This window comes from Topomyia yanbarensis, chromosome 1, assembly GCF_030247195.1.
Source record: "Topomyia yanbarensis strain Yona2022 chromosome 1, ASM3024719v1, whole genome shotgun sequence".
Lineage (NCBI taxonomy): Eukaryota > Metazoa > Arthropoda > Insecta > Diptera > Culicidae > Topomyia > Topomyia yanbarensis.
The window spans coordinates 1954858-1978662 of record NC_080670.1 but is presented as its reverse complement, the minus strand read 5'-3'; the positions used below and the strand labels follow the sequence as shown (position 1 = coordinate 1978662).

General features: G+C 39.6%; 1 protein-coding gene across 4 annotated transcripts; it reads right to left on the bottom strand.

Moving 5' to 3' along the window:
* Positions 1 to 1370: 1370 nt before the first annotated feature.
* Positions 1371 to 22922, bottom strand: LOC131676581 (facilitated trehalose transporter Tret1-like). Of its 4 annotated transcripts, none has more exons than XM_058955717.1 (5): positions 22822 to 22922; positions 4053 to 4184; positions 2940 to 3101; positions 2630 to 2881; positions 1371 to 2567 (listed from the first exon to the last, which is right to left on the bottom strand). In XM_058955717.1, exons 2-5 carry the CDS (start codon positions 4165 to 4167, stop codon positions 1654 to 1656), a joined length of 1443 nt encoding a protein of 480 aa, XP_058811700.1. In that variant the 5' UTR covers positions 4168 to 4184; positions 22822 to 22922; the 3' UTR covers positions 1371 to 1653. The 4 variants fall into 4 exon arrangements, with proteins under 4 accessions (XP_058811700.1, XP_058811698.1, XP_058811699.1 ...); XM_058955715.1 differs by lacking the exon at positions 22822 to 22922 and adding an exon at positions 17909 to 18347; XM_058955716.1 differs by lacking the exon at positions 22822 to 22922 and adding an exon at positions 12099 to 12235.
* Positions 22923 to 23805: the final 883 nt, after the last annotated feature.

Here is a 23805-nt window from a genome sequence, read left to right as displayed (position 1 = left end):
CCAAATTCTCGAATGAATGAGAGTATTGCAGACCACCCGTAACGATTGGAGCCATGAGAATTAAAGCCCTTGTTAAAAAAATCTCTTTATTTTTGATGTATATAAAATTCAAAAAAAAAATCTGCTGAACTTCCAGTAGACCGAAACTGGATTGCCGATTCTTTGGTAATGAAGCTGAATTGCAGATAGTTTGGCTCGCCAGTTTTTCCGTTGTCGTTTGCGGCTTCCGCGTCTTTAGAAGTTTCTTCGATCCAGACTTCCTAGCTATCCACAAACGTGGCCCTGACACATTTATTATATTGGCGAAAGTGGTTTCTCTTGCTTGTACGCTGTTTATGGTAGCTGAAGAGTGAATGTCTAAATCAAAATATGTCGTGTTTTATTCACTTTTCGATACGTCAATGCAACTCGCTGTTCGAGAATTTATAACGTACTATGGGAAAGGAAGATAAAGGATTTTGTAGCAATTTGATACATTAAGGGATGGGCCAAGTCTCTCTGTAACCCAGAAATGTAAAGGATCTAGGGCTCTGTTAAGCTTACATCCAGGCTCATGTTTAATAAAAAAAATTAAAGACACAGACATTGTGAAACAGCATTTCAAACATTCTTGGATCGTGATGCGGATGCTAAACCGGTGTCATTTAGTTACAGAAATAATAAAACTAACACACTTATTGTGTCTCCATTTAATCCATCGAACACAATTTCTCACTGCGCGCGGAGATTCTTTTCTGCGGCGGTAAAACGTTTTCAGTATCATCTGATGGCGTCTAAAAGCCATTCGCTTCACTTCCTTGGTTGTCGCTTTCGTCCATACTGTAGCGACTGTTGCTAAATGTTTTGATTGGTTTCTTCGGTTATTTGTTTTCTGTTTTCTCGTTGTTGTGACTGGCAGTTTCTTTCTAAAGTGCTGAATTTATTTTGTTGTGGTAGATGTTTTTGGGCACTGTGCGTAGGGTTTTCCGTAGAGTACAGATTGTTAACAGTATTGACATGTGAGGGACTAATCATCATAAGTGCACAGCGTAGTCTGAGAATGGGCCCATCCAAGTTGCAGGATCACGACAGAAAGAATGGAATGTTCTAACAAGATTTTCACCAAACACCCTTAAAATTGCATGGGAATAAATCCACTATTGCTCCTTGATGAAGAAAGCTTTTCCATATTTCGACATGAATTTTAAAATGCCAGCAAGGGGTGTTTCTGGAAACTGATCGAATAAACAAACCGTTTCGAGTTTGCAGGTTTTTATGATAGTTTCGTGCCGTCGTGAGCACCGACAGGACGGATTGTTAACAACCTAGCATAGCATAATTTTTATGATTGCTCTTAAAATGCAAATAGATAAAATAGTAAACAAACACTGTCACTGAACTAAAAACTCATTCGTGAGTTATTTATTTATTTATATCCATTATCACATTACAATTTGATGACACTTTGGTATGCAGTACCGCTAGCATAAATCTAACGTGAGCTGTACGAAACTTCACAGATTCTGAACAATAACATCTTATTTACGCTTATACATATTCAACACTTGATAACTCGATGTGAGAAAAAAACGACTCGGCCCGTACGTTCCACACTTAAAGACACTCATCACTTCGATTTCTAACGTTACCTACTAACCGATTATAAACCATACCCTATTCGTTAAGTTTATCCTGAATTTGTTGCAGACTCATTCCCTTGGTTTCCATCACGGTGGTCAGGGTGAACACGAACGCCACTCCACACATGATGCCAAATATCCAGAAGGACCAGTGCGATCCCACCGCCTCGTCCAGCGTCGAGAAGAACTGCAGCACCAGGAAACCCAGCACCCAACAGTTGGACGCAACAATCGAGGAGGCGATCGACTTCACATTAGCGGGGAACATCTCACCCAGTACGGCCCACGGTAGCGGTCCAAATCCGACGCAGTAAACCGTCACGAAGAAGATCAACGAGAAAATCGGCAACCAACTGATGCTGTCTACCGCATCCGACTTGATGTAGTCCATGTAGAAGTACAGCCCCATGGTTCCATGAGCAAGACACATTCCAGCGGCTGATACTAGCAGAATCGGTTTACGACCCAGCCGGTCAACGATCAGCGGCGTCGCTCCACTAGCCAGGACCTGAACAATACCAACCAAAATCGTCGAAATAGCAGGAGCCAAACTGCTGCCTGTCTTGGCGAAGATTGTCTGGCTGTAGAACAGAATTACGTTGATCCCCGATAACTGCTGGAAACTGATCAACCCAGAGCAGATGATCAACGCCTTGACGTTGCCTTTGCTTTTGAATAGATCCATGACGCTGGCTTTGTTTCTCATTGCCTCTTCCACGGACTGTGTCGTTTCCTTCATTTCATCCTGAACTCCATCAGCCGACTTACCCCGTAGGAATTGGAGTGATTTGATGGCGTCACTCTGGCGACCCTTGGTAATGTAGAAGGTAGGTGTTTCCGGCATGAAGAAAAACGTCCCGGCAAATAGTACTGGAAGTGCCAAACAGGCCCATTGTAACGCGTGATAGCTTACGTATGGTCCGATTACGTACACATACAGAATACCGGCTGTAATCGAACAAATGCTTTATAATTGGGTTCCGGATTTGCTCAAGCTCAAAGCAACTTACAGACAATGCACAACTGCATGAGTGAACCCAGCGCCCCCCGGTACTCGTTACTAGCGATCTCCCCGATGTACATCGTCTGCACCGTCATTACAAATCCTACCCCGAAACCTTGAATCAGTCTAGCTGCCAGCAACTGGCCTACCGTGCTTGTCGTGAGCAGTAGAATCCAGCTTACGATGAAGAATGCGGAACTACCCAGCAGGGTTAACTTGCGGCCAAATTTTTCCGCCAGCGGTCCAGCGATGAAGGGAGCTGAAAGATCGCGGTGAGTTAGATTTTGAAGAGCAATTTGAACCCTCCCGACGCGTACCGATTAGGGCTCCTAAAGCGACCAGCGAACCAATCCATGATTCCTCGCCCGAGGTCGGCGGTACGTCCAGTGGGGTTATGCTGGTGTCGTTGGATTTATACACCGGACCCATCGGGGATGTCCAGCCGAGGCAGGTCCCCAGCGCTACCGAGGCGAGGTTTACTGGAAGAGAAAAAAAGGGGTTATAGCTTTGAAATGATTATATTTTTATGTTAGATATGTTCAGTTATCAATTGATAGCAATGGACGAAATGGAAGTGCCTTGAGTAGATACGAGAACCCAAATAAACAATTTTTATCCAACTTACACGGTGACGTTATTCGTGAAAAGGTGATGGACGAATAGGATATTTATAATTGGTTAAATGAAGGTCCGTTGATCGAATATTGGACGACGTGCGTTATACGAATTGAAACATGTGGTGCCCGTGTTGGATGGTGGGTTTTTCAGTGGCTTCGATCGCAGCAACCATTGAAGACGAAGATGAAATTTTTTCACATCCGTCATATTTCTACGAAATAATCGTGCTCCCGAATTTTTAGTGAAAATATCGACGTCCGACGCAAAGTTTAGTGCTTTTTCGTTAAATTTTCGACCTTCAAAACGGTCTTTGGTAATTGATAAAAGTGAAAATTTGAAAAGTAAAAATTGAAGCTGGGAAACCAAACATTGAAGAGGGGATAAATACGTCTGTTACAGGTAAGTATTGGTACATGTCTTCTTTCTTATGTTACACGTGAGACCAATACTTTTAACGTGAATAGATCATGGAATATCTATGGAAGCTCAGAAAAATGCGTAGCAAAATTCTTGAACTTTTCTTAGAAGATCGCTATTTATCACAGAACCACTTTATACAAACGTGCGACCATGTCGCAATCAAATCGTCAGATAGGCCCATAACGACAAAGATCAATCTACTGAGAACATCCTCAGAATGTTGACACCCGTAGTGCAAGAGTTCTGTATCAAACAATTTCCTGAATTACCATTGCGGGGAAAAATCATAACGTGACAGCCACTTACACAAACCAGTGTTCCCAGTCCTTTAAATAACTACGAAATCCAGTGTGAAAACACTTTCCGCTTATCATAACTAGAGAAATACTCACCAGTCACACCCGCCAAAAATTGTCTCGAAGGAGATCCTTTCTCCATTTTGTAGTTTCCTTTTTCGTGATTCTCGAACGTTGCCACTGGTTGATAGTTGAGCTCAGCTGGATTCATTTAAAATCACCAATTCCCTGAAAATTTAAGTGCAAGAATAAAAAAAAACTTTCAGATTTTCGCGAAAATTATAAATCCTTAAAATTTTTCGATCGAAACATTTCTCACTTCAAAACCCGTTCAACGCGAAGATTCTAAACTTAAGTCCACTTGAATGGTATTCAACCTCACACTGCAGAATCTTCAAATGCCTTGCAACACATCCCACCTGTTCGATTAAACGACAGCTAATGACGGCGGTGCCCTGAGAGTGTCCATTCTTAAATACCTTCTTCACGAGCAGTGGAAAAGTTGTCAACCCCCATCACCTCTAGAACAAACTACCCTACGCGTATCTGTCCTTCTTGAGTGGCATGCGGTCAGTCGTGATTGCTGACGGATAGCTGTCTTTATCATTCGCTTGCTCAGCGCATGCAGTGGCTACAACCCTGACTGATAACAAATCCGAACTTTCATTCAAATTTGTGATGGATACGTGTGATTAGGTTTCATTCCGCCCGATGGTGGAAAATGGTTAATGATAGGGGAATTGGACAGATTCAGACTACGAATGAAATTCCCCAAAATTCTAGGAAAGATCTCACCAGTGTTAATATTTAATCAAAGGCCTCAATTTGTTAGATTTTAATTCCGATCTACACTTTTACTACATCAATGTTTTGTGAAATAGTTTTTGAGAAACAACTCACTAAAAGACCAGCTCGAATTCAACGAAAATTTGTCAAAATCGTGGAATGCCTATGACTTTCCTGTAAGCATACACGGAAAGATTTTCAATCGAACTATCAACTGGAAAAGTAATTAATATTTCTTCTTTTACTAGCTTTAGCGAACTCAGCTTCGTTCGTTTAACTAATGCAAAACAATCGTTTGTTTGAATCATCCAAATCATGGCACCTACATCTAGGTCAGCCAGGATCCTTTGCAATTGTGATTCAGCGACTGCAACCCTGGACGCTATTGCAGCTGGAAAACATTTCGCAAATTTTACAACAAACAATGATAAATCAAAGCAATATTTGTGACGACTACCGGCGACACAGGACTATCGACGATGAGGCATAGTGTAGCAAACGGATGGCGTCGTCGGCACTGCGGCAGCCCGTAGTAAGTGATATATGTACCGACATTACAGAACCACTTGAAGTGGTTTTACTCTGATATCTGAAAGTAAACTGAAGTTGTTTGCAGCGAATCGATTTTGTATGAACACTATGATATGAAGTGTGGGCGGTTGTATACTGAGCTTTGGGAGGATTTGTTTTGCTTACAGTTTCAGTTCTGGTAAATACAGGATGAATTTGGAAAGCAGTCCGTTAGTTTGTCGCACGCGCAATCGGTGACGCATGATCTATCGCGAACCATGCTTGAGAAGTCGAGTAAGGGAGTGTAAGCAGCAGAGATGATTTCATACATTGCATAGTAGAGTGAACAAAATAGTATCCAGTAAATGATTTACCTATTCTTATCGGTACTAATGTTTTTGGTTTCCTGTACTGTACCATCCTTTTTTAATGCAAAGATTTGCAAATTTGATTTTCAGTTCAATATATACCTCACATGTTACAGTAGACTGGGGGCTACAAGTTACATTGAGTTTCAGAAGAAATATTTTCATCCGCCTGGGTTTATGATACTAACTGGATTTCTCAAAACCCCAAAAAAGGCAACCAAAAAATCGGGACTTCGAGTACTTACAAATTAATGAAAACACCAGGGTTGCAACCCGCCGAGGCTCTGAAACTCCTAACCTTTTTGAGAGTTAATGAAGAATACAATTCGTAGATTATTAGATACATCATTGCGGCTCATTGTTATATGAAAAAAGGAATGGGATCTTTATGTTTCGGATTCGCCTCGTGATTCGACTTATTTTAGTCTATTGAAACTTTAACTTATTGAATAAAATATGTTCGAGAGCTCCAGTAATAAAATTTCCTGTTGGTACACAAATATGCAACTAGTAAAGTGGCAACACCGAACGATCGTGGGAAAAAATAATAGTCCGCGTCCATCATAAATAAGTTTATGGAACAATATCCCTTGGGTGAACTTAACGGAGAATCTAGGGGGAGGATCCTGGGGGTCCGTACGTTTTCAACTTGTTGAGAAATTTTAAATTAGTTGCAAACTCAATATCATTCCAAAACAATTGTTCCACTGACTTTCATTAATTAAGGTTATTACGTATTATAATTGTACAGTGTTCATTTTAATATGGAAATTTCAGAACCCGCCCCCCGTGTTTTTTTTTTGTGGATCCACCCATGGATGAACTGCTAGAAAGAGACTGAAAACCTGGATCTTCCAACTCGAAACTGGACCAGAAAGTTTTTTTTTCTAAATAGATAAATCATTGATGATACGTAATTTATCCAATAAAGCAGGAACGAGTGTCGGAATGAGCCCTATAAAAATCAGAAAATCGTCAAGCAAAGCGCAGAACAAAAGCAACGTGCTGTAACATGAGCCAGGAAATCGTTTCCATGAGTTTTGCAGCGACCAGATGCAGGCATTTTTAATGACGACGAAAACTATGTCAAAAAGGACTCTTTCCAAGTCCAGAATATTATACACTGGAACCTTTTATTACGAGCCAATCCGGGGGTTCGTAAATTGAATTGGAACGTAACAATGTGTTCGTCATTTGGGATTTATTTCGTAAAAAAAGTTCGCTTTAAATTCTTATTCAAATTCATTTCGTCAGTATGGGTATTTCTTTCGAACGAGCTTGACGGGTAGATGATGGAAACGGATGTATGGCGCCATTTTGGAGAACAAGATGCCGACTTCTGGCCGAGCAAAATTCTCGATAATCGTAACCATTGGGATATTTTTTAAATTGATTTGACGAGTAGATGATGGAAATCGATGGTTGACGTCATTTTTAAGGCCAAGATAGTGACTTCCGGTTGAGCAAAATTTTCTAAAACCATATCATTACTAAAGTTATAAAAAATTTATCTAAACCGGAAGTCGCCATTTTTGTTTTCAGAATGGCTTCCGACATCGATTTCTGTCATGTACTCGTCAACCTTATTCCGAAACTATTCATATTGTTAAGGTTGTGCCCCACATCAAACTGCATTACGGAAAAAATGCTGTAGAAAATTAACCAATGGGAATTTTCTCTTGAAAATTTGGGAAAAATAAGTTTAGAGTGTATTGTTTACACTATATTTTTATCGCTGTCAGTTGTTCGAAAATTGGAAAAAATGGCGTCTCCCAAAAAGCAACGTCACGAACTGATTTTGCGCAAGCACAAGGAAAATCTTCAACTCTTTCATTGAGATATCGGAAGACAACTCGAAATCGTGAAGTCAACATGGTGTGGTGTGATTAAACGTTACCACCGAACTCTGAGCATCGAACGACCGGAGAAATGCAATCAGAATTGATGTTCACCCAGGATCAGGATCCCAAGCGTGTAGTGAAAGCGTTTAAGCGGAATCCCAATGCTTCGGTCCGGGATGTGCCCAAAAAGGTGAATTTGTCCAAATCTTTCCTTCAGAGAGCCAAGGACCGGGATGGACTGCATACATACAAAGTGCAGAAAGCTCCAAATTGTGACGAACGGCAAAATATGTTCTGGGCCCGGAAATTGTACACCCAGATCAAGGCGGACTTCCGGCAGCTTCCAGAGCTAATGTTCTTCACCGCCTATCACAAGTTTGATATTACGGAGGAAGTGAGCAACCAGAAACTTTCAAAGTTTGCCAATAAATACATGATTTGGCAAGCGATCTGCTCATGTGGCAAACGGAGTACACCGTTCGTGACTACCGGGACTGTGAACGGCGAGATCTACCCCACGGCGCGTCTACAGAAGCGTGTACTTTCTCTGTTGAAGCAACACAAGGGTCCTACGATCTTTTGACCGGATCTAGCTTCGTGCCACTATTCAAATGTTGTCCTGGAGTTGAACAAAGTCAACGGGATCACTTTCGTACCCAAGGACGCACCCGAACTAAGGCTCATTGAAAAATACTGGATAACTATGAAGCAGGCACTATGAAAGCATCCTAAGAAGGACAAATCAGAGGAAGACGTGAAGAAAAAGTGCGTTTCCGTACAGAAGAAGCTGCAGCCAGATGATGTACAGAATCTAATGAGTGGAGTTAAGCCTAAGGTGCAAGCGTACGGTTACGGTATTAAATCTGTCCACCAGCATTTTTCCGGGATGCAATTTTATGTTGGACACCCTTTTGGAGCAGCATGCATTTGTACATCGAATGAAAAAGTGCAAAAACGAGCGTGAGCTTTACCTTTTCCTTTTACTTTCAAAGAATTCGATCGGTTGTTTTCTGCATCATCATTCGTCGTCTTTAACTCGCGCAGTTTATCTTCTCACAGTGTTATTCACTCGTTCGTTTACACACGCCGTCGTGCCAGTGATTCAAATGGTCTAATAAGGAGTTAGTGGCACGTAGAAGAAGCGCCGCCACAAGCAGCCTGATGCATCTTTGAACAATGCTGGCAAACGCTTCCTGTAGAGAAAGTTGTAGTGTTAAGAGATAGGATGGGCGAGTTCCTGTCAAGCTTGGACCATATCCGACTTACGAACAGTTCGAGTGTTCCACAAGGAAGCAACTTGGAACCGTTATTCTTCAGCAACGACGTAGCTCGACCAGAACTTTCTTTGCTGCTAAACTTCTGCTAGTGAACATCGACTCCCCTTCGATTCTCGAACAGTTCGATCTGAACGTGCCAGCTGTATCGCTAAGATCGGAAGGTTTCTTGAGGTTGGACGGACTAGGAATGGTGATGTCCCTGATGGTGTCTCCGGACAAAACAAGCCCAGAGATCGTGTGGCATCCGGCGTCTTAAGCCAAGGATTGATCCACTGAATTCCTACTGATTGGTTGTGTGAGCCGACAAAAACAGGAGTATCTTTTCACTTGTTTATTTTTAGGCTACAGTTGTATTAAATTAGAAATTTAATTTCTTTGCTATTCTCCTGTCTACCATCCTTGCAATCTATTAGCATAACAAACGACGTACTTGTGGAATTTTTAGTGTGTCTATCGTATATACTAAGACTTTTTGGTGCATCCTCAAGTTGTTTATTATCTTCAGTTAATTATCTCGGAATTATTTTATAAGAAAATGCCCTGAAATGCGTATGTTTCCAGACTTATTCACAATTTTCGCTGTTATAATATTCCTAAAACGTTCACTCGAGCACTTAATGAGTCCCCTGGTAGTCGAACGCCCAGAGACTTCGGACACCTTGAATGACGCGCGATTGGATTTTCTGTTTTCAATCCTCTTTCCACGATACTCGTAGAGTATGCAGTCGTCTATATGTCCCACAGCAGTAGCACTTGTCGGACTAACATTCCTTCCATTTCATTCCATACACATATGGCCGGATCCGGTATTAATCATACTTTGGAATTATCAGAAGTTATTGAAAAAATATTTGCTACTTACCGGCATTACCATCTATTAATTCTATTTGTGCTGGCACCCATCAATAACGTAGTTGTGACAAGGAGTGGGCCCTAAGCTCAAGAAAACTGGATAGGATAAGAATTGAATACTTGCTACGGAAGCAGGTGTTTGTTCCGCTATTTATCTCTATTTGCACGATGAATAAATATAATGTCGGCTACAAAAATTTACAGTAAGAAACGGCGACTTATTAACTCCGTTTTTACACTTGACATCGATTTAATTGATCGATTCTTTTACTGAAGGTCCTCTACGTCCTAGTTCTACACTTGAAGCTTTTATTCGACGGGCCATGTTCTCCACGAAAATTATCAAAAATCCCATTCAAACTTCAACAACGTTGATCATGTAGCAGGACTTATCCGCTGTGGTTCAAATTTATTATAGACACTCATGGCGGGACAAGGAAGCGATTCAGGGGTGGGACAAGCAATCGTCACAGGTATGGAACGGTTGGACAAGTCTATTTTGCATAAAGATTGTTTTCAATGTAAATTTAAAGTTACAAAATTCAAGTAAATAAATAATCAAAATTCACCAAAAATATTAAAGATCTGAAGGACAATCTGAGAATGTGATAATGTAGCACTATAAACTCAAGTTCATCAAGGCTCAGGATTTAACCATATTTGGCGAAATAGCAATATTCATTCATCATTACATTCGGATTTTCCTCAATACAAAAGAATCTGGCATTCAATAAAACGAACCCAAACCGATGAAAATGTTGTTGAAGGGGTATATACAATTATTGGGCAATTCTAGTCCGATGTTTACGTTTAAAAGTGTTTATCCGATTTTCAAATTCTAATCAGTTTAAAGCGGGTTTTACGAACCATAATTTGTACTTCCGACACTTGAAGCAAAATGCCAGTCAAATTTTGTTACGATTCCACCATTTATGTCCAATAGAGTGACAGAAAAAAAATTACCCCCATCGGCCCACCCCTGAGCCGATTCCTAGTCCCACCAGGAGTGTCTGCTCCAAATTTGAGCCAAATCGAACAAGTCTAGCTACCGGACCAACGTGCTTGAAGTTTGTATGGGATTTTTCGACAATCTACATGGAGAAAACCCACTTGCTCACATTTTCGCCGCTAGGTGGCAATGTATACATCAGATTATCACCAAAAGTGAAACTTAAGAAGATAATTTTATTATCTACAACTTTGTTGAAGACTGCAAAGCGATCTGACTCCAATAGGAAAAGTTATTAAACTTTTAACGAAGTGATGTATGAGTCAGTTTTGCATGGGGCCTAGCAGTGCATGGTAGTGTATCAGTACTAGGTTCTAACAAACAAAACATTTTTATGGAATAATGGTTAGATTTAGCTGAATAGTATGTTCGAAAGAAATGTAGTACATAATACGAGTTATGTTTTGGTTAGAAAATTGTAGTTCCACATCTGACCGCATAGATGGCGCCAACACTAACTTTTCAACGAAGAGAGTCTTCTACAAAGTTGTAGAACAAGAATATTGCAGTAATTCTTCCAAACATCTCGATATTCTATCTCTCTCCGTTGAAAAGTTAGCGTTGGCGCCATCTATGCGGTCACAGATTGAACTAAAATTTTCTAAACAAAACATAACGCGTATTATGAACTGCAATTCTTCCGAACATACTATTCAGCTATATCTAACCATTAATCCACAAAAATGTTTAGTTTGTTAGAACCTAGTACTAATACACTATCATGCACTGCTAGGCCCCATGCAAAACTGACTCAGACATCACTTCGTTAAAAGTTTATTAACTTTTCCTATTGGAGTCGAATCTCTTTGCAGTCTTCAACAAAGTTGTAGATAATAACATTATCTTCTTAAGTTTCACTTTTGGTGATAATCTGATGTATACATTGCCACCTAGCGGCGAAAATGTGAGCAAGTGGGTTTTCTCCATGTAGATTGTCGAAAAATCCCATACAAACTTCAAGCACGTTGGTCCGGTAGCTAGACTTGTTCGATTTGGCTCAAATTTGGAGCAGACACTCCTGGTGGAACTAGGAATCGACTCAGGGGTGGGCCGATTGAATTTTCAAAAATTCATTATTTTTCTGGGCAGTCTAATGTCCAAGCTTGTTCGCCTCAAAATGACTGCACTTGAGAAGCTGGCAATAAACAGCTAAGGAATGAGTTACCTGAATGTAGGAAATAAGTTGCTACAGAAAGTTTGAAGTGTGAAGAGTGAAAACTTCTTATTACTGCAAAGTATTTACATCACGGAGAAATGGTACAATTGTGCTTGTGCTTTGCAATTTACAACGCTGCCAGTAATCAAGTCCCACATGTTTGAAAGAAATAAAATTTAAACATATTCTAGTTAAAAAATCTTCGTTTCACTTCCAAACTGTTCTAAAATCTCGATTCCGATTCATCGTTATCATCATAAAAAATAGACAAAAAAACAAAGACGTAGTCCTACGTCAAAACACTTAAAAAATATGATAAGAACACTTCACAAAACACTCTCACCTGCACCACAAACGGCAAGTCCTAGGACTTGAACACTTTGCAATCGTAGTAGCCTTCGACTAAACTGCACCGGTCACCGATCAGAAGGAGACTGATTCTAGTCTCCAAGTCCCGTTTCCACGATCGTCACCGGTGCACACAAAAATCCAATCTTGTAAACATTTAAAACTAATCGCTCCCTCCCTCCGGCAATCAAGCATCTTCCGAACGTGTGCAAGCAGAATCTCTTCCGGACACTTTGGCTCATCGCTGAATTCAACACGCGCGCGCGCGTAAATCTGAATCTGATCCAGCACAGACAGAATCGCGCTTAAACGCGACAACATTATTTGTTTGTAATTGACTACGCGGGATTACCTCCCCCCACCCACCGCCCAGCAAGAGTAACGAGACGTGAGCTGGACAGTTAATAAAATATACAGTTTTACTGCGCTAAAACTGGCGACCCGCTAGAACTCTGGTTTTCGTCGAACCTCAAACTTGCCCTTGGTGTAGAGAAATTTTGCTCCTTCCGACACACACCAGACGTTGTAACTGAATTGCATTCAGACCTGTTCAAAAGTGAAAATTATACGGAAGCAGCTCATTGGCCATTTCGCGCGTGTTTGTACTTACACTCGACTATCACATTCCTTTTTAAAATGCAAACATAGTTCAACGCAGTCCAGAACCAGTATTCAAATTGTGTACAATTTATAGACAGGGCTGGCAGCGCAGTTTGAAAGTTCTGACGCCATGCAGTTACTTTCGATTAGTGATAGTCTGTCCTCTGTCCACGTGAGCGGTGTCCGATTGGAAAAGTTGAATGTTTATAATGCGACGACACCTGCTGCTGGCAGCGCCGTGGTATTGCCATACCCACAGCAAGAATGTGATAGAATAAGTGCAGCACCAATAAAGGTACGACGTTTAGACAAATATCGATGGGCAGGCACGCTTCCGACGATATTCACTGCAGACGCACAGTGAGCGCAAAATTAAAAAAAGTACGCAAAGATATATTTTCATTGGATTCATCGAAAGTACCTAAGCGAATAGTATTTTATCGTGGTGGCATATCCGATTCCTCCTCCATTTGCGATAATGTAGACCGATTCAACTCCTCACATCTAGCTGCGTCCTATCAAGTGCTTCAATTGTCATCTATTCGACGAATTGCGTGGAACCGAATCAGAGTCCATAGAAAAGGCATCCATGAAAGCTTCTCCACCCAACGCTACTTTATTTCCCAAACTATCTTGCCGTTTTCTACCGGCAGTCGGTACTGATAAGACGGTATTTTCCCTTTGTCTTTCTCTAATGTTCAATTATTTGAAATTTATCGAAATAAACACAAAGCCTGAAAACCACTTCCATTTTGACGGTAACAAAATATTTGTCATGACCCACACGTAAGGCTACTACGATCACTTCTCTATTGCTGATTTCGTTTTTAGATCAGAGTTGCTCTAGGTTCGCTTGGAGCTGTCACTTTTGTATGGAAACTGTAAACATTAGAGCGAACCTAGGGCGACTCGATTCTAAAACCGAAAACAGCATATGATTTTTCGGAGTAGTTAATCGATCTGGCTTCATTTGAATCAAACCAAAGTCCCTTTACAGGAAGGTTCCAGCACACGTCAACACGAAAACTGCTATATGCGTGGTATTTCCTTCGATGATTAATAGCGACGACGTCATCATTACCATCTTTTAAAACGTTGCCTGTTTTCACAATTGCTAACAGTTTTGACATATGCTAGGGCCATATTTAGACGTTGGCTTCATATGCTGAGAGAAATTAACGATGTTTCAGTCAAAAATAATAATTATTGATCTCAATCAAGTTTAGTAGTATTTAAGTAACGAAACAGAATGTTGTTTAATAAAAATTATTAGGCATGCCTTTGAAAGCCAGGAAACAGGTTTCGCCCACATTCTTTCAGTTTGAACCCACTGTTTATCGCTCTGCATTCTACGACGACACTGGACAGCCTACTTTTACAGCTGACTCGTTACAAACATTTCCGATTAATTCCAAAACTAAAACGTGCGATAATTAGTTTGGTTTATGGCTGCTGCTTGTGAGTCAGTAAGTCGAAAAGAGCTGTCATTGATGGAGGCTCTTGGTAGTATTCCTACTGACATGCAGTAAACGTTATCAGGTTATGGACCATTCCATTATACAAAATGAAATAATAATATGACTTAGTAAAAGGCCTTACGACAATTTGTTTTTGAAATACTAGTATTCCTTTTAATTAAGTAATCCTCACATGACTTTGTTTTGTTTTGTTTTGAATTTTATTACTTTCCAAGTTTAATAAAAAATATTTTGTGCGGATCGGGCTGAAATCTCAGCCTTTTGCAGCCAGTAAAAGACTGGACTGCATAGTTATCGTTGCCGGACTATATGTTGAGGTTCAGTCAGTCAATTTATTGAAGTGAAGAGGAAAAGTGAAAATAACGTCTATTAGAAAGTTTCACATCTGCACAAGGTTAACAGATTTTACAAGCTCTGATTAGCATATATCCATTCATGCTTACATTTAGATATCAAGTTTCAAACATAATTTAGCTGTTGTTGAAACTTCGGAAATATTAAATATAATATTGACATTTTTTAATTCCGTCGATCTCTGTCCGCACTGAGTGTCATGAGCAACGCCAGAGAGATCACTTCTCCATCTGGGGCACAGTCACAGAATAGGACCAATGATTTTTTATTAGATGACTTCGTATGACATTACTTATCGGACCCTATTCTAACAGTCACGTTAACCTATTCTTCTAGTCACCACTTTACCTATTACTTAACATGACATGACGTGACATGACGTGACGTGACGTGACATGACGTGACATGACGTGACATGACATGATGTCACGTCACGTCACGTGACGTGACATGATATGATATGATGTCACGTCACGTGACGTGACATGATATGATGTCACGTCACGTGACGTGACATGATATGATATGATATGATGTCACGTCACGTGACGTGACATTATATGATGTCACGTCACGTAACGTGACTCGTCGTTATATGGTATATATATATATATATATATATATATATATATATATATATATATATATATATATATATATATATATATATATATATATATATATATATATATATATATATATATATATATATATATATATATATATATATATATATATATATATATATATATATATATATATATATATATATATATATATATATATATATATATATATATATATATATATATATATATATATATATATATATATATATATATCGCAGTCATCGCCCAATGACTAGAAAGTTCCCTTCTAGTCACTAGGTGACGTGACTATGACAATAGGGCTCGAATAAAATTTCCTTCTAGTCACATAATGGGCCCTTTTCTCACAATCACGTCACTTAGTAACTAGAAAAAAAATTCTCCTAGTCACTGGGCGCTATTCCAACAGACAAATACTTTAGTGACTAGCAGGAAATTTCTTTCTAAGTGACGTTACTGTGAGAATAGAGCCTCACGTCGCGTCATATGCTATGTAATGTAATGTCTTGTCTTGTTGGGCAATGGATGGAATGCCAAAGAGGCTATTATATTCATTAGGCGGCGTGATTATGAGAATAGGGTCCCTAATGAATTATCATGCGATCTCGTGTAGTGCCGCGTAATGCCATGTAGTATAAAATGTGGATTACAATATGGTATAGCATGGAGTCCTATTCTTGCAGTCACCATCACCCAAGGGACTGACTTACCTCATGCGGATGGCAATCGTACAGATTGATATGAGTGTGGTTTTTTCAGGGTGGAGGTGAGTGCGTGATAAAAGTTTGAGATTTAAGAAATTTTGAATTTCAATATGGCGGCTTCTAGTCAGCGAAAGACTGGAGGCTTTCGTTATCATGGATGCCATATCAGGGGTAATTAATTTTAATTATTGAGGCCATTTTGGAGTTTATATTGTGACAAATGTCAAATTGGGCTCAAATGCCTAAATTTGGCATTTGAGCCCAATTTGACATTTGTCACAATATAAACTCCAAAATGGCCTCAATAATTTTGTTGAAAAATCCCTGTAGAAAAGACGATTCTACCCCACACATAATCGCGATAATTTCTGCTTGGAATACTGTATAATATTTACCCAGTGAATGAGACTGTCATGCTTGTCTTATTGTAAACAAAGAAGGCTCTGTAACTTTTCAGTGAAGTAGTTTCCTTTATGTAAGTGCGGTTCTAGTACCAATGCTATGTAATGATATCATAATTTGATTTCCACGAAATGCGAAGAGTATAAAGTTCACTGTATCAGAGATTCGCTTAACACTACCCCAGCACGGGCAAAATTAACATCTTTTAGTAGTCCCTTCAGGCATTAAGGTGAAGATATGTGGAAGCCAGGAACGCACGCTTGTTGCTAGGCACCGACGCGCTTGTTTACATTGAGAATAATGGAATTCGAAGTGAAAATTCAGACGCACAAATGGGAGTTTTCGGAAAAGTTTTGTTAGTAAACGATTAAAGTTTTAGTTTTAGTTAAAGTGCATTTGAAAAATTGCACTGAAAAAAGAAAAATAATAGTGTTTCGAAAAGAAACCCCAAGGGAAGAGGGGTGATATTTTCGCACAAAATAAGAGCTACAGATGGAATTCCGTCAAAAACTCGGGTTGATTGTATAGGAAAATGCTTCCTCAAGTAGCAGTTTCGTGGTACACCGGCAAGGTTAGTGTATTGAAAAACGTATTTTTACATTTGCTCATGTCAGATACATGGTTAGGCGGGAGAGATAGTTGTGTGCGCCGTAGGAGCTATGTTATGACTCGCTTGTATAATGTCCTTAAGTTCTCGGCACGGAACTACACCTTGATTTAGGGACTCCTGTTTCCCGTCGCCTCCGACGACATGGGAGCAGGAATCCAGTGTATCATTCCGTGGTTTGTATTGCCGGAACAGCCGATCCGTAGTCTTAGCGGGATGTAACAACAACTACTGTCCTTACCGGCTGACCATGGTAATTAAAAACAACTATAATAATTTTTTTATAAGTTTGAAAGCCCTTATACTCAAAATTGGAATGGTTTAAGCACGAAACTAAAACAACATATGACGATTGCACTTGAAAAGCATTGAGTGAGCTGTAATCAACCTGCGCCATTTCTATGGGAGGAAACAATTTGCGATAAAATGCTACTCAGGGGGTAATGTGTCAGCACGCGCTGTTATTAAGTAGTTTGTGTGATAACAGTTGCAGTTCCATTGATCAGTAAAGTACTTCTGACAATGAGGCAAACAAGTAAAAATACCCGAAATCGATATTGTTGGTAACTATAAATCCTTGCTGTGCACTTCTCATCCCTTATTTATCAAATTTGTGAAACTTTCGCATAATATTGAAAATATAACTCATAAGTCACATAAATTATGATCCCCCATTATGTTCCCAAAAAGATATTTATTCTTTTTTTATTTTTTATTTCGACTAGTATGTAATCACATTTTTCTTTTTTAATTTTTAACGACTTTAGATTAGCTAGAGATCAGTAAGTAGAGCAGGGTGTGAGTCTTCCGATCTGTATATTTCACATCTTTACTCGCAATTGAGTACGATGGCTCTAAGTTTTCATAACTTACTCTACTAAGTAATCTCTAGCTAAGTAAATGTCGTTAAAAAGTAAAAAAATATTATTCTGTTAGAAATAAACTTGTACAATTCAACAAATAAGTGTAATGATAAACATGCCTGGAAACGACAGTTTTTCAAGCGTAATAACAACTAAATTTAAAAAAAAAATATATTCGACATTGATTACCTTATAAAGCGCTCCATTTTGCTAGTTCGTAACGATTTATTCCACATGAAACTGAAACTCAACAAAGACTGATCAGATGCACCGACACTCGGAACCCTCTTTTCAAATTGTATTTCTTCTCGCTGCGATCAATCTCAGCTGTTATCACTCCAGCGAGAACACACTGTTTCCAACGCTGAGAACAAAAAAACACCAGCTTATCAACAGTAACTTTCACCGGCTGAGCACATTTACACTTGCGCACCAACACAATCCGGATATGTTGGATTATCCACGTCTTACCCAGCAGACAAACTGTCTAGTACTGGTCGGTCGGTTCCGGTGAGAACGGAACTGTGACACCTGTTTGTTTATGAGGGTAGGCTACGGTAAATCGATTACTATACGCGATAACGAACACTACCGTCCGCCATCAGCCGGGGAGACCCGACCCCGCTCCGGACAACGGTAGGCATTAAAGTGATCATCTGGAACCGGCTCAACTCCACAGCTGTGGTCAGAGGCATAAACAGTTGAACCGCAAAAAAACGTGTAAATTTTCTCTCAGACTGCCCAACAATAACACCCGCTAACGCCGGTTGATTATCTGTCGTTCAGATTTAGGGTGGTTCTGTTGGAGCGAGTCCGGAAGCAAATCAGCGGAATTAAAATGAATTTGAATATTTCGATCGCAAGTAGTTGCACTTTAATTTAATTGAAAATTATAATAATTTGTTTTATTACAATAAAAGTTGGAATTAATGGGAGGAGGTCTAGGATCAAATTTTCACTCAAGCCTACACATTATGCACGCCATCGAACAATGGAATCACAGAAAACCGACTCCCATGTTCGATCAGGTATGTATTAAATGATTGTGAAAATAATTTGAAAAAATATTCGTTAAAACAGTAGCACAGTTGAACTCTGTTCAAATTATTCTTACGCATTGAGTCTTATGAAATATGCTCTTCTAAATATACGTATTTATGTCAAATGAGTATGTAGGCTATTCTGAAATCTCCATGAGATCGGCTGTCAATTCAATAGTGGCACCAAATATCCATCGTTCCTTTGGATAGACCGTTAGTCATTACTCAAACTTTGGAGATGGACATCTGTTCTCTGTGATTGACCCAAGTAAAAGGAAGAACATTATTATAACAGAATATTGTTTTTTTTGGCGTAACAAGTTGTTCGATAAAAACGGGAATCTTGAGTAGTTCACACGAAATCAGTTATCAATGGGAAATTTCATTTTGATAACATTTTATTACGATCTTCAACTCGGGAAGCGTGCCAAACAGAAACAAACAACTTCATGCAACGTTGATTTGCTACACATTAAAACATGTGTTTCTCCGTATGGTTATGCATGTGCGGCGTTAAGCAGAGAAATTTACTATCAAGATCTCCTTCCGTTTGTTTTCGCCTCTGCAGAACATGACCGATGCATTGTAACGGCCCAGACGGGGAACAAGAATTACCCTGTCATCCACCGTTTCCGTCGTCTCGGTATAATTTATTGTCCTTTATGATATGTGCAGTTGGTCTCTTGCACCTGAAGCTTGTGAGAATAATGTCCTAGAACCCATATTTTAGGATATCGGTAATAAAAAAGCGTTATAGGAACAGTTCAGTATAAAGTATGATTCACACGATACATTAGGCTTCCGTCACCGGCACGGAACGTCAAGATTAGCTACATGCAGTAAATGGAAGAATTCACACACAACATCAACGGCACGGAACGTTTTGACTTACGGCACGTGTGAATGACCACACGACGGAAGCTGATGTATCGTCTGAATCGTCCTTAATGCCTGGTACCAGCAGATGGCATGCGTTTACATTATGCTGGTAGCGTGCTAGTTGCCAGCATGATGGTGCCAGCAGATGGCAACCAGCACTAATGTAAACCCTACATAAACCTGCAAGGCGTATGATCGAAGTAGTCTGCGGCCGACGAAAGAGGTGAAATTTTTTGACATGTTTTCAATTTGTGCACAACAGGAAATTCAAATAAATTAAATTAGAAGTGATAAATAGCTAATTTCAAATCAATAATCGCATACAGACGCAATTGTTGAGGTTTACTTGCAGTCAGATCAGGTGTATCAGGTAGTGGATAGTGATAAAGCGGATTGGAGCGAATGTGCAGTGGTGTCCTAGGAACAAGATTCAACCAAGTCAGCTGGTGCGCTGCCTACCATGCATTCCGAGGACCGGGTACTTGCTGTCCTGCGAAGTGCACTTACACTCCCGATAGTTGCCCAGAGCGAGCTTGGGCGTGGTAAGGAGAGGATGGTGGATGGCGGTGCAAGGTAAGATTTTGGCGAAGACACAATTGAATCCCGGCTACACAAAGGAGAAGAGAGTGAATGGATCACGAAAAAGTGTCTTGATATTGTCCTAGAAGCTGTTAAATTCCCAATAAGCCTTTCTTTTCCCGCTATAAAAAGAAATGGTACCGAATTATTTCGTGACGAAAACAAAACACTTTGAAGTGCAGAAACCAGTTGAGGTTAGGTATTTCGTGAGGAAAACAAACCAAACTCCTTTGGTTTGACTTTGCAAATGGAGTAGTAAATGAGCTGTCAAAAATGTTAATTGAGTTCTTGTCGACTCGTGTCGCGAAAACTAATGCAGTTTCTTGGTGGAAAACAATCCCATTTGCTTTTGCCGTCTTTGTTTATTATTTTCCACCAAGTTTTGATGTAGTGTTTGTGCCATGTGACGTGTAGGTGACTCTTAACAGAAGGTTGCAATCGACGTGTTTGGTTGAGGAATCCTGCACTCAAAACTCGATAAAACATTATAAAGTAAAATACAGAATTATACAGGCACAGACGCTGACATTACATAGTTGGTAAAACACGACAAATTACAATGGAGTGAACATCACTGGCAGCTCCAGGGAGAGTTACTTCCCCCACTACCCCCGCCACCTACTCAAGTAACAATTAAATTTTTATAGCATGCCATAAGTGCAATCTAAGTTTCACTGGCTATAAAACTATCTTAAAATCACAATTGTTACTAGGGTATTCAAATTGTTTCGTAATTACTTGCTTTTCTATATCATTATGAAGTGTTAGGATGTACATTGTAGCTTATTCAATAATTATCATTGACGATTAAAACAGATACGAGTAGTCCTTAGTGGCTTCCTTGAGTAATGTCTTAAATAATTTCTGTGTATGCTTTGCTAAATTCTTCACCACTCACGACGTTTTTTCAAGACGCGTTTCCAAAATTCGACATTTTCCAAATAGTGCATCAGATACATTTTGTCTAAAAAGGTGTCCCCCCCCCCCTTTACCATCCGGCTGGAGCCATCTATGCTCAACATATGGCACAAATTCCGAAATATAAACCAACTACTGTGATGTTCAACAGAACAACCCCGTACTCGTTGGCTGTGTGCACTCGAAGAATCTGTTTGGATTAGAAAAAAATTATATTGGATTTTTGTGCTTCGAATTCAAAAGTTCAAAAGTACACGTTTTATCTATTTTAGTACCCAAATTAGCACTAATTAAACACTAAATCCAAACAGTCGCACGAAACGTGTGTACGGCTCCAGCAACTGGCTAGTCGCGAGTGATGTCTCGGGAAGGAAAGACAGAAGCTCAGGTTTGTTGATAGAAAACGCATACAAAAATCAAGAGTTTTTTCGCTTTCTCATCAGAAAACCAAAGCTTGTCTCTTTGCTTCCTGGGACCTAACTCGGAACAATCAGTTGCTTTTGGTGTTGACATGTCATACGGGATTTCGTGTCTAACCAGTGCTAATTTGGTTACTAATTTGGACACAAAGTCTAACTTGGCCCACAGTTTGTGCCAGTTGTTGTCGAGATATGGATGTTGTGTCATTAACGCGAGGTTAATTCTATTTTTCCTTTCGGGAATAAATATTGCTTAGAATAAAATGCTTTTAGAAGAAAATATTTATAGTAGTATAAAGATACACTAAGGGTCGGGTGTTTTTTATTCCTCTCGAAAGATAACTTTTGGCGTAATATACGCCATCAATTTCTGCTTAAGTGAAAAAGGCACTTGATTAGGCCCTGGTTGAATTTAACGAACGGCCATACACGTTTTTTCAGACATTCGTTATTGTTTATTTAGAACTTGTTTGTCTCCGTTCATTTTGTTGATTGTAATGAAAATCGTAGTGTTCCAATCACAGCTACAGATACCCTGCCAGACCATATGCCTACCGGCAAACTTGTCTGCAAAAATAAATTTACATTTCTTAGAAACACCTCTGCGATCTCTAGCAACATAAAACTTTTGCGCTGAAGCTGTTTGAAGGCATATCTGACATACGTCCTTAAAGATCCTGGTCATACAGCCTCCAGGTCCGCGTAGAGTATACACTACGAACAGTTCCAAGTTTGTTTGCCACATCCACCTCCGAAGGTCCTGTATTTGCTGTATAAGGCTTTATAACGCCCTGGCATAGCTTTCGGTCAACTGCACCGCTACGACGTCGGAAAGGCACCTTCCAAGAAACAGGTACACGTTCATTGAAACATTTCAGCACTGCACTATGTCGAGCTTTCTATTCTTGACAACAGCAACAATACTTAAAATTTTTATCTGAGACTTTAAAAATACTTTGTAAACATACTACTGTCCAAAGGTAGATTCCAGAACCGATTACTAGGAGCAATTGGCAGATCTTTAGGTGCGACCAACGATCTAGTTAGGTCATATGAACAACACTGGGAACGTTCAGACTCGAGGATCACAATTTTTCACTGCGATTATATATTCCAAAATACACTATCAAAGAGTTCAAAATAATAAATAAAGTTTATATGTATTTGCTCCATATATCACCGACACTTTCTTTTTTAAATCAAATACGCATAGGCTGCTTTGATTCAGTATTAGCTAGCAATGTTCTTGACTATGACAATCACTCACCTGGTCGGGTTGTCCTTGCCAAAAACAAACAAACAAAACAAAAATTGGAATAAAATGGCAAGTTTTCTTCTCAGATCGACCAAACGGAGCCAAACTGTCGCGATTAACTGACAGAGTCCCGTTTCCAATCATCTGCCGAGGATTCTTGCTTATCGCTTTGTTGATGTAGATGCAAATAAACCAACAGAATGCAATCGCAGTTGATAGTCGCAATTGTCAAACAAAGCTAGCAAGATTCTAAATATAAAAATGTTCCACGTGAATAACCTAGTATCAAAGCAAAACAAAAAATACTAGCGTCAGCATAAATTCCTATTCGAAAAACGTTGCTGACACCATGTCACGGTGATCGGTTGAGATCGATCTTAAACAGTTAACCCTCAACTGATAAATGGCAATGGTTTTCATAACTAACATTAAAGTGATCCTTTATTTACACCTAGCCATCAAAGGGTCAAAATCGTCCTATAAATAAATTTCATCAGGATATTTAGCTAAACAAAAGCAGTGTCAATTTAAAACGGTATTCGTTTGTCCGCTGCGTAATCACCCCTAAATTAAACTAAATGATGACAGAGATGAGAAGATCGGTCTTGTTCTGTGTCTTACACCAGCAAACGTGGAGAGCTGTTTACGCAAGGTGAAAGGGAAGGGCTCGCCAATCTCTCGGCGGCGATATGGCTCTAGAGGAAATACAACTGAACAATGTTAGTAAACAATGTGCTTCTAGTTTGAGTCGAAGGTGACTTGTTTGTAATATTGTGATCTTTCCAGGGGCTCATCAGTGCACACAAACTAGAACTAGTCGATCCATTGCGAAGAAAGGGTGTTTTCACTAGGGTGTTTAAATATTAAGCATTTATTTGATGATATTTCTGTATCATATAATTATGTCTCATCGTGAATACTACAAAAACCTTTCATCGGTCCTCGAGATGAATGGTGAAAAAACCTGAAATTTTTAGGTAAATTTTAAATATAAGC